The 12,232-nt window shown below is 34.0% G+C and overlaps 2 protein-coding genes across 2 annotated transcripts in view; one reads left to right on the forward strand and one right to left on the reverse strand.

The window, feature by feature from the left end:
* The window catches only part of LOC120624367, an 83,512-nt gene extending 76,343 nt beyond the window's left edge, over positions 1–7,169 (reverse strand). Inside the window, exon 1 of the mRNA XM_039890869.1 lies at positions 7,135–7,169. The gene's annotated coding sequence lies outside the window, so the exon portion shown is untranslated. The remainder of the gene's footprint in view (positions 1–7,134) is intronic.
* Positions 7,170–9,057: 1,888 nt separating this feature from the next.
* On the forward strand, positions 9,058–10,670 carry LOC120634776. Its single transcript, XM_039905588.1, has 2 exons — positions 9,058–9,239; positions 9,652–10,670. The coding sequence occupies exons 1-2, from the start codon at positions 9,101–9,103 to the stop codon at positions 10,668–10,670; spliced, it is 1,158 nt and encodes a 385-aa protein (XP_039761522.1). The 5' UTR covers positions 9,058–9,100.
* The last annotated feature ends 1,562 nt before the right edge of the window (positions 10,671–12,232 follow it).

Below are 12,232 nucleotides of genomic sequence, written 5' to 3' on the forward strand. Positions count from 1 at the left end.
TTTTTTTCAATTGTGTTTTTACACTTTAGAATTTAATTATTTTTAAAAATAATTAAATTCTAAAGTGCAAAAAATTTCAAAACCAACAGTATTTGGAAATAGATCGAAACTGCAATGTTTCCTAATAGATGGCGCAACGGTCGCTATAATACTGATAAAAGAGTGCATACATTAATTTCGGCGTCGCGTCGGTGGAACGAGAGCCGCAGCTTAGTCGTAAAGAGCGCAAGGCTCGTTTGCCAAAGAATCTCAGGTTCTAATCGTGTTAGTTCCGAAATTTTACATGCACTTTGACTTTTCTAAATTTAAAAAGCTTTTTACTTTTTATCTTTAAACTACCAAAAACCGAATGATAAGATTATTCGCTTTATGATTGCGATTAGCAAATATGTAGTCAAGGCCCGCAATAATGCACTTGCGCAGTAAAAAAAAGTTCCTTTGTCCACTGTATGTTTACCTTCGACCTCCCTACTGCTCTCTCAACTGGTATTGATGTTACAGTATAAAACGTTATCACTCGTCAGTACGTCATGCTCTAGAAGGTCTGAAGGATAAATAAAGCGTTATTTGTGACATACAACCATGAACTTATCGACTTGGTTTAATGTTCCTTAACTAACATAATCAAATATTTACGCTGTAGCTTCCAAGCCACACCGGTCCCATCAGACTATATTTAAATATCTTAATCTAAATAGAGACCTTTGTGAGGTTGTATGTATGGGGAAATAACATGGAAATACCAATCGAATGGTATGGAATGATCAAATTTCCCAGCGGACACCGATAAAACTGTTTGTTTCAAACGACGCCACGTAGCAACCTACAAATGCTTTTTCAGTCTTTCAAACAGGTCTTTCTACATTTTCTGGCATTTCAATAAGTATTGACCAAGTTGTTAGCTTTACAGAAATAGTAAAAAGGCTTCAATATCAATGTCAAATCTAAAGAAACTTCTATATTTTTCAGCGAACTTACAAAGAAAGAGGATGTCGAAATTGAAAGTATACTTTCCATGTGATCCCATTTTCATCACGTGAAGATCAAATGATCCTGGAGAAATTAAAAAAACTTCTCAAATATTATTTATTTATTTATTTAGCAACGCACCTCGTGAAGACATTACATTTGCCCAATTTATCTCCCCGGTGCTATTAAAAGAATGTAATAATAAGTAATAATTACAAAAAATAAAATAAAATAAAAACATAAAAATAAGCTAAATAAAATTAAGAATTTAAAAAAATACAATAATAATAACATTAACCAAAAATTTAATAATAAATAAAACAAAACTTTCAAACATATAATTATTATCAACCATTCTCTAATAACATTTTAATTTGCTTTTGGAGCTGAAGCGGCGGGGTGTGAAATATGTCCAGTTCCGAATTACTATGAGCAGTGGCGTGCACTACATACATGCACAAAAGCACTGCATACCCAAATTATTTTGTATAACCCGTATTGGAGGGGAATTTTTCCATTTTATGCCATGTACCTGCTTTATGCATACCCTGGTCAAAAATCCTTTGCACGCCACTGACTATGAGTTAGGTCATTATAGGGATATAGCGATTTGAATATTCTTTTAAGTAACTTGAGCATTCGCTGTCGATAGCACCAATTGCTCGAAACTGATGATGAAGACCACCGGATCTACAAAATAATGAGTTTTTCACGTATTGCGATTTGTTCATGGGATATAATTTGTAAGCAAGCGATTTATGGCAGTCGCAATAAAGGAGCTGATGGTGAAGTGGTGAGAGAACGGCCCAGGTTCGGGAAACGAAATATTTTGTTACCAGTTAATATTTTTAAAAATTTAAAATGCTTGTAAAATTTTCGGAACCGACAGAATTTGAACCTGCGACTCTCTGGCAATGGATTGATATTGATAATTCCTCCAAGTGAAGGTAAAAACACGATAAAAAATTATAAAAGTTAACATTTGGCTATTATAACTCAGATAGTAGTTAATCTAGCCCCTAGAAAGCGTGATTTTTTTTGTGAAAAACCATCTTTGTTATCGAGAAATAAATATTTTCTACAACAAAGTAAAATATAGAAGAGTACTGTTATTTCCCTGGCTACTTTATAAGATGGAGTACAAAGTATAATATTATCTATATCTAGAAGTTTCTACACTTTACTTGGTAGAAATAAATGTAGTAGAAAATATTGAATATTAAATAAAAAACTATAGTATTTTTTTGTCATATATTTTTAATTCTACCATGATCTAATATAAAAATTAAATTACACGTTAGATAGCACCTACGACTAAAGGGGAGCATTTTTATATCAAACTAGCTGTTGCGGCGAACTTCGTACCGCGTATCTTTTTTTTTTTTGATGAATGTTATATTTTAATACTCATTATCCTATTCCGGACTAAGCGAAATCCAAAAATTTAAATATCATAAGAATTGGTCGGTCCGGCCGTTCTAGAGCTATAAATGGTATAACTAACACATCTTTCTTTTATATATATAGATTTGATAAAGATATTCGAGGATGGAAGACGAAATTTTCAATGGGTTTCCATAAAGAATCGTGATATGTCACATGACCTGATTGGATTGTAAATAATGTAAAGTAGTCGTCGAGTTCAGATTTTTAATTTTTATTTAACTTATCAGTTAAATAAGGAATAAAAAAATTGGAAAACCAAAACTCTCAGTAAGGTCGACATATCATTATATTATTTTATGTTTTATCCCAAAACTTTAATAGAAACGAAGAAAAAATGCTTCCTATTTTTGTTTTGTCGTGTTTTTCTATCGATGGAGACTAACATATTTTATCTCAGTGGAGAACTATTTCCTTACTAATACCATAAATGTGAAAGTACGTCTGTTTGTTTGATTGTTATGAAGGTCTGCTGAACCGATTTTAATGAAATTTGTTACAGGACTTTTACTTTTTATCCCGGCAAATAAAGGGTTCCTGCGGGATTGATAATAACATTTGTATAAAGATATGTTACCTACGTTTTGCTCAACCTCTGAAACATTGTTAACATAATAATTTAGTACAGAGACAGATTACACCCACAAAGATAAAGACTACTTTTAAAATAGAGATATTCAAAAGAAAAAAACGCTACGGCTATATACTAGGATACACGTGGGCACAGCCAGTAGATTATTTATTAATAGTTTGTGTTCTATAAACCTCTTTTATGTGCCCTCAGGACTTTAAGGATTATATATCCGGGAAAGATAGACGGCCGACTGGCGCAGTGGGCAGCAACCCTGCTTTCTGAGTCCAAGGCCGTGGGTTCGATTCCCACCACTGGAAAACATGTTTGTGTGATGAGCATAAGTGTTTTTCAGTGTCTGGGTGTTTATATGTATTTTCTAAGTATTTATGTATATATAATTCATAAAAATATTCATCAGTCATCTTAGTACCCATAACACAAGCTACGCTTACGGTTTGGGTGGCGGTTTGTGTGTTGTCGTAGTATATGTATTTTTTTTATTTTTTTTATTTTTATTTTTATCCTCCCTGAATGACCTAGAGTTAACATATATCCAGCTCTTTATTCGTAAAACTAAACTGTAGTGTGAACGTCTTTTAATTATTTTAGAAAATCTGAGCCTCCAAGGTATGAGAAACATAGCAGAAAAAAACTCTACGCGACATAGTACCGAAACGCTCAATCGCTTGACGACCCGTCTTTGTCAGTAGGGTGATCTAGCCACGGCTGTCGCCTTCCAATATACCAGAGCAGAGAAAGTTCAGAAATAACAATTTCCACATTGCTCCTGCAGGAAATTGAACCCGGAACCCAGGAAGGTCATCATTGAGAAGGGTTTGTCAAAGTCAAAGTCAAAGTCAAAAATATCTTTATTCAAGTAGGCCCACATGTGGCACTATTGATGCGTATATAAGAATTACACGGTAGTGAGATGATGGCGATAACCACATTCGTAAACTTAAAACTAAAGCTACGAGGGTTCCAAACGCGTCCCGGTCTAAGAAGAAGCCCACAACAAACTTAGCCGGGTATTTTCTTTTGTTATCACCATCTCACAATGTAATTTTAAATTATTAGAAGAGCAACCTGAATAGAGCAATAATTTACACCCAAGCTTTTTTATCGTTTACGTAGTCCTTTAAACTATAATAGGACTTTTCTGTTTAAGAGTATTATCCAACGAAACAACTCATATACAAGTTGGTGAACTTCAACAATTATTATCACAAATGCCTTGTGCTATATAACCGGTACCAATAGCTTAATGTGCATTCCAGCACACGTTAAGGGACAGCGATTATTTTGCGTACTAAGAATGTCATAGATATTCATCATATGTGTGAAGAGGCAGTTTCTATACAATGTGTGTTTCGAAATACCGTTGAAGGTTGGATAACTATGAAATCAAAAGAAGCATATCTTTCCATATAAACGAATTCAAAACATTCTAATTGTTTACTTCTGACAACCATATTGAATATAAAAGACCAACACGTGCATAGTACTTACACGAACCTTATAAAGTCACGCATGTGATGTTAGGGCTGTATCTGATTTTTATCAAAAAAAAATGGCAGCTAACTCAAAAACTATTTGTGTTTCCGCGTCACAGACAAGTCTTAGTGACAGTAAATAATGTAACTGTAATGTACCTGTGCAGTAATATTTCAGTTTTCATTTACATGTTGCATAAATGTTGGCTAAACTATATATATATTTTTTTTTTTTTTAAGTATATAAATATATAAGCACTAATTAAGCAAGTAATTAGCAGTAGTTTACTTAGGAGTTTTACAATTCAGCTCCTTCTTAAAAGCTTCAAAGGAGAAAGGTAAAGTTTGAATACACTAAGCTGCTCTATCGCGGATAGGTAAGCTACTGTAACGAACTCTGAGTATCAAGTCAGCTATCGACAGTTTAATGACCGGTACCTTTGAGACCATTCTAACAACTAACTAACGAGAGCAAACCCAATATTTCCATAAACTTGAAGATGCAACACGATCCCATGAGCCGCGGCGTTATCATAAACATACCCCAGCAAAAGTACAACTTAAAATTTCACAGAGATGGTCTAAAGTCAATGGGCATAGGAAGCAACAACAAAATTCCGGAGAAAATTAAGAAAAAAAGACGATAAAATATTTCTTTAGACTCAAAAAAAAATAACAATTATAAACTTTATTCAGCTTCCACACATAAGTAAACTAATGAAAACTAATTTCTAATTACATAAAAACTAATTTTACACTATTTTACAAACTAAATGCCTTATCGAAAGGTGCTTCAGCCGAAAAGGCTACCTCAGTATGCTGCTGCAGTATTTGACAACTGCAGCGCTGATTTCCAGGTATAGCCTTAATTGGCGTCACGGATTTGCCGGGAAAAGTTTGAGAAGATGCGTAGTGAACTTGACAAGGAGAGGGAGTACACGGAAAAATAAAGTAAAATTATAAAATTATCAAACGATACAATAGAACCACCACCACATAAAAAAAATATGTGAAACTTATGCTACAAACTTAAAGATTTTTTCTTATAAATATTCAGGAGACGGTGGTCTTCTACATAAGCATTAATGTAGAATTCAAATAAATCCAAAGAATTCAAATTAAAAAAAAATATATGCTATGAATAACACGGATAAAAGTAAAGATCAATTCAAACCTTCCAAGATAGCCAGTTGAATAGAGACGCAATGCGAGATTGGGGAGCACAATTAGACCTATCACACTCATATAGCGCGATGGCTAGGCGTCGTTTTCGGGGGCAGAGTTCGAATCCCTGCACGCACCGCTATATAACTCTAAGTTGTGTGCGTTTAATTTCATTAAAATATAACTTACTTCAACGGTGAATGAAAACTGAATGAAGAAACCTACATGCTTGAATTACCTAGGATATTCTCAAATTACCTAGGATATTCGTTAGGAATTAATCGGCTGACTTCAATTTCAACCGATAATGCAAGGGAGTTTAAAACGCAAATTTCTTGAAAATGTTATTCAGCACCGTATCAAACAACCCACTCAAAGTTACTTTTCGGGTGTTTACATTTATTTAATAAAAAGAAAATAACTGCCTAATAATTAGCTTGGTTACCAGTCATAAAAACGATGTTTCCTTCGCTTATTCTTTGCGCTCTTTTGCTAAATTCTCATGTCCTTTTGTAGATCAATTTGATACCTACCTATAACTTAATCATAAATTTTGTGAGTCCAGTTCCTTTCTGCCAAACTATGTCCAATTAAAAAAACAATATTGTGGATATATCTGCTGAGCCATTTTCAAATGTAAAAAAAGTCAATTTTTTTTTAAATTACGTACCTACTTGGTCAGCCATATTCTTGGTTATAATCATATTCATAGTTTTATAAGCTTTTTAGCGGCCGCTTTGGCCGTATCTCTACGAATACCAAAACTGCACTATAACATATATAGTAGTAAATAAAAAAAACAAGTAAAACATGTTTTTGGTTAGTTGCAAAATCCATTAAAAAGCTATAGCTACTAAAAATCTTATCATAAAAATTAAAACATTCTTGTAAATAAGTAAAAGAGGCTTACAGTTTTGTTAATTAAAATTATTTATCTGTTGTAGTGACGTGATTATTCTATGTATTTTAATCTCAAAACCTATAACTTCCGATATTCCTAACTCGCCAAATTATCTGATAATAAGCCCAAAACAGGACAAATGAAATGATCATTGGAATTATTCGTAAATATCTTTCCAATACTAATCCTACGAGTCACAATAAATATAATAACTGTTAAAATTAAAGCTACGAGGGTCACAAATGCGGCTTGGATTAAGAAAAGCCTCCACCGAATTTGGTCAGGTATTCTTCAACTAAAATCTTATTTTAATTCTAGCGCCTACTTTTTCAATACTTGAAACATAAAATATTTTTACAATCACTTTATGTCGATTTCCTTAAAACTTTACGTAATTTATCCTGATAATACCCTTAACAAAATGCTATTTTCCTAAATTCGAAAAAAACTGTTAATAATTTCATCGTATTTTAAACTATTTATTACATAAGAAAACTCACAAAAACTAATCACTACAATTTACAAAAAAATATATTTATATATTACTACTTAATTAAGTATGAATAATTAATTACAAAAAAACAAAATACCTTTTCCCTCCAGATAATTACATTTCACATTTTCAAAACACAACAGCCACACAAAACTGTAAAAGTAAACACACACTCAACCACAATTCACGAACAAAAAAAACTCAAATGACAATTTTCATCGTAATATTTTCGCATAAATTTTCGCGTGGGACGACACGTCCTTAGCGCACAGGGGTACAAAACGCACTGGTCGGGGTTCGCTTGTTCATGTGCGAGAGAGAAAGCTATACTTTCATCGCAAGGGTGAGATCTATATAGCTTATAAACTGGCCAAGTGATACGGAAGCTATGGCGTATGCTTCCGTCGATAAAGTCGGTGGAACTTTATTTGCGGACACTCACGACTGTTTATTATACCCCAGTAAATGTTATATGTACGTAAGTGCTTATTTTATTTGACACTCATAAAAAAATTCAACTAAAGCTGTGGTATAAAGATTTTTTTACGATATTCTCGCGCTCTATCTCTCTTTTTTATATACCTTAAGAATAACTCAATGTACATAGTTTGTACCAGACCAATTTTTAAAAAGCCGTTTGAAATAAATCCAAGCCTGAGAGAGACAAATGGAGCTTGCACTGTTCACGCGGATTCAATTCGGGTTGACGGGCTTTATCAAATGATTTTTATCACGTCATATTATTGATAATAAGAGCAGCACGTACTATCCGAGTTACGTAGGAGAAAAACAAAATTTTTCTAACTTAAGGTCGGTATTTAGAATTCATCGTTTTGAAAGTACTTTAGGATTTTTGCCTGTTCGATTCACAGAGTCGAACTTGAGCATGCTGATAGCTACAAAAAACGATATTTAAAGAAATTAAATAACATTTTCTTTCAGAATGAGAAGGGTTTATACCGTAGTCCACTGTGCTGGTCAGTTCAAAATATGTAGTTTGCACACACCTTTTGAGAACACAGACAACTCTCAGGCATGCAGTTTTCCTCCTAATGTTTTCCTTCGCCGTTAATGCAAGCTTGAAACACTTATAGCTCCGAAAAATAGAGAGATAACTAACCCGATTCTGCTGACCGAGGATGACCAAATACCTATCCACTACATCTAGATATAATATAATAAGTTTTTAAAAGATTATAGTGAAAGTGATATTGGTCTAAAGTTATTGGGGTGAGTACCGGTCAGGATCAGTACCCGATTTCAACAAAGGAACTATTTTACTGTGTTCCATTAAGTCTGGAAACACACTACAGTCGGTACAGTTATTAAATATTAATGCTAAATCGGGTGCAACGATATCAATTAATGATTTGACAACGATTACGGAAATGCCCCAAAGGCTAAGAGAGAGAGGGAGCAGTTTCTAGTGTAGAGTTTAAAGACAGGAACTGTAGTAAAAAAATCTGATGTTAAGTCTTTATTATCTACATTTAAAGTTATTATTTAAGTAATTTTAAAAACTTTACTGAATTTTTTTATTATATGCTGTATGTATTGCGAGTTTATAGCAATGAGGTTTAAATGTCTTCGAAAACAATTTAACATAATGCGTAAACTTTTCGTACATTTTTTGCCCATTGTTATGCAGTTCAATTGATGCCACTCACTAAAAACGAATGTATCAGTAATATTAAAGGATCGCTAGTAATTAGAATTAGCCATAATTCTTAAAATTCATATATAGTTCAAACGTTATTGTTTTTTGCGAACACACGCTATTATTTGGCATTGATTCAAATACATTTATGCTTCACAAGCTTCATTCTAGCGATTTGGGGTTTTACTTATTGTAGCAACACTCTCTAGCTATCAGCCTTCACGTTATTCATAGTAGGGAAAAAACAATTTTTCGTATGGTATCACTATATTTTTCCCACCCTCACGTAGACATCCCTACCATCAATCATTAACATTTTCGTGCTCAGAGCCTTCGCACGTTGTTATTTTTTATTTTATTTGTTACATTTTAGTATTAAAATAAAAGTGAAACTATATAATACACGATGGGCAAAAGGAAGACAGAGGCGAGGGAAGCGAAGATTCTTAGAAAGATAAGGAAACTGGAAGAAAAATTGTCGAACACACCGGCGAGGAAACGTATAATGCGTCTACCTTCTAGTAGTTCGAGTGACGAGAATAATAGTAAGTTTATATTTTATATGATGTGAGTCTCCGTTTTTGGGATACTTCCTTCATATTTACGCTATGAAAGCGAATATAACCCAAACATATGATGTGAGTCTCCGCTTTTTGGGATTCTTCCTTCATATTTACGCAACCAGAGTACCTATATAAGAACTATATACATGATGTGAGTCTCCGTTTTTGGGATTCTTCCTTCATAATTATCTTATTGAGGAATATTTGGTAGATGTTATAATGATGTGAGACTCCGCTAATTGGTTTACTCCTTCATAATAATTATGCTATGCTATAATATGCACAGTATGGGTTTTATTTTTTATTTTTTATTTATTTTTTCCTACCTACCTACTTTTACAGTAGAAGTGATCTTGTAACCTATGTTAAAGTCTAAACGTGGGGACGTTTACAGATGTCAGCCAGACGAAGAATGACATATTATACCAGGCTTTACCGGATTCGTTCGACGCTCTTGATGATGTCACCGAGCGACGTCCAGACATCGTGTTATCAATGGAGGACATAACACGGCCTGAGGCGGCTGTTGAGATACCAGCAGTTTCGCAGATCGGCGGTGCCGATTCAGCAGTCTCTGAAATCGAGGGGAATAATGACCTCGAGTTGGATGGGTCAATACTTTCATTGTTAGGTGATGTTCCCGAACTTGTTACTGAACTCGGACCTCCTATCCATAAGGATATTGCCACAAGATGGCAAGACATTTTGAAAAGAGGGCTTAAAGAGGATATCAAAAGAGACTTGGTAAAGTTATATCCTATACCTAATAATTTAGAAACACTGGTACCACCAATTCTAAATCCTGAAGTAAAAGTAGCACTAGCAGAAAGTTTAGTAAAACGAGACTCTTCTATTTTTCATAAACAAAAACAGATCGGGTTGGCATTGTCAGCACTTAGTAAATCTGTCGACTCTATAATAAGTGACCCAGCCAAAAAGTTACATATCGACACAAAATCGAAATTATTAAGACCTTTAAGTGATGCTTGTCGCATTTTATGTGATGTATACCAGCTCGAAACGAAAAGACGAAGAATGCTTATTTTAAGTTCGATAAACCAGAAGATGAAAGACATCGTTATGGATACATTACCTGAAAAATATCTCTTTGGTGACAACATGTCGGAGAAGTTAAAGACAGCTCAAGGTATTAATAGATCGGGACAAATTTTAAAAGTCATACCGAAGACAAGTTTTTTGAGTAAAAATGCTACGTCAACTACATCAGTCCCAAAGTCTTTAAACCAACGGACCCCATATCGGAAAATAGCAGCACGTTCTTATATGGGGAAACAACGACTGCAGGACCGTGCAGCGCCAGCGCCAACTCCAGCGCCAGCTCAGGGCCGCCAGCGGCACTACCGCCGCAGCCCTCCACCTCCTCCGCGGCGTCAGAGACAGCAGCGGTTTTGAGCATTGACCACGAGGTACGTTATGCGGGGCGACTGTCATATTTCTTTCAACAATGGGGGAATATAACTAGTGACCCGCTTATATTAGACTGGTTAAAGGGCTATAAGATTCCTTTTGTTTCACAACCCATTCGCAGTGATTGGGCTTGTACTATTGTAAGATCTAAAAAGGAATTATTTGCATTTAATAAATGTATACAGAAATTATTAGACGCCATTTCAGAATCGAATCACGAGGACAGGGAATTTATTTCTACGGTTTTTCTGGTGCCTAAACCAAACGGAGAGAATAGATTTATTTTAAATTTAAAATGTTTAAATAAGTTTATAAAGATTGAACATTTTAAATTAGAGGATTACCGTACTGCCACCAAATTAATGTTTCCCAAATGTTTTATGGCTTCTATGGATCTGAAGGATGCATACTATTTACTACCAATTCATAGATTGCACAGAAAATATTTAAAGTTTAAATTTAATGAGACTCTTTATGCATATAATTGCCTACCGTTTGGCTTAACGACAGCACCGTACGTTTTTACAAAAATATTAAAACCAGTAATGGAATACTGCAGGTCAAATAATATATTAACAGTTATATATTTAGATGATATAATAATATTTGGCAGTTCATATGTGGAGTGCCTTAAAAACATTATATTTATCAAGAACCTTCTCGAAGGTCTGGGATTTCTAATAAATTATGATAAGAGTTGTTTAACACCTTCAAAGGAGTGCAAATATTTAGGTTATATATTTAATTCAGAAGACATGATATTGGAGCTACCCTTTGAAAAGAGAACTAAAATTCAACAATTAATTTTAAAGTTCTTAAATACAAAGACTTGTAGTTTACGGGATTATTCTAGTTTTCTTGGTAATTTAATATCAGCTTGCCCTGCTATAGATTACTCTTGGTTATATACTAAGCGTTTTGAAAGATTTAAATTTTTATGTTTATTATCTAATTCGTCGTACGATCAAATTATACAAATTCCAGCAAGATTGAATGAAGATATGTTATGGTGGTTGAGACATATTAAAGCCGATTATGCTAAGCTACGCAGTCATAATTTTACCTTTGAGATTTTCTCAGACGCTTCTCTTACGGGTTGGGGAGCATATTGTAACGGAAACGGATCGCATGGTTTTTGGACCAACGCAGAAAGGACGAAACACATAAATTTATTAGAGCTTAAAGCAGCTTTTTTTGCTTTAAAAGTTTATGCTAAACATATTACTAATACAGAGATTCTTTTGAGAATCGATAACACTACTGCTATAGCATGTATTAATAAAATGGGTAGTATACAATATCCACACCTTGAAGAAATTACACGACAAATTTGGCAATGGTGTGAAAATAGGGAAATTTTTATATTTGCATCTTATATCAAATCCAAGGATAATGTGGAAGCTGATACCAGGTCTAGAATTAAATTTCAGGAGACAGAATGGGAACTTGCAGACTATGCCTTTCAAGCAATCATTCTGTCGCTAGGACAACCTACAGTAGACTTGTTCGCATCTAGAAATAATAAGAAATGTTCTACTTATGTATCT

The sequence above is a fragment of the Pararge aegeria genome, chromosome 1, assembly GCF_905163445.1.
Source record: "Pararge aegeria chromosome 1, ilParAegt1.1, whole genome shotgun sequence".
In the NCBI taxonomy this organism is placed as follows: Eukaryota; Metazoa; Arthropoda; class Insecta; order Lepidoptera; family Nymphalidae; genus Pararge; species Pararge aegeria.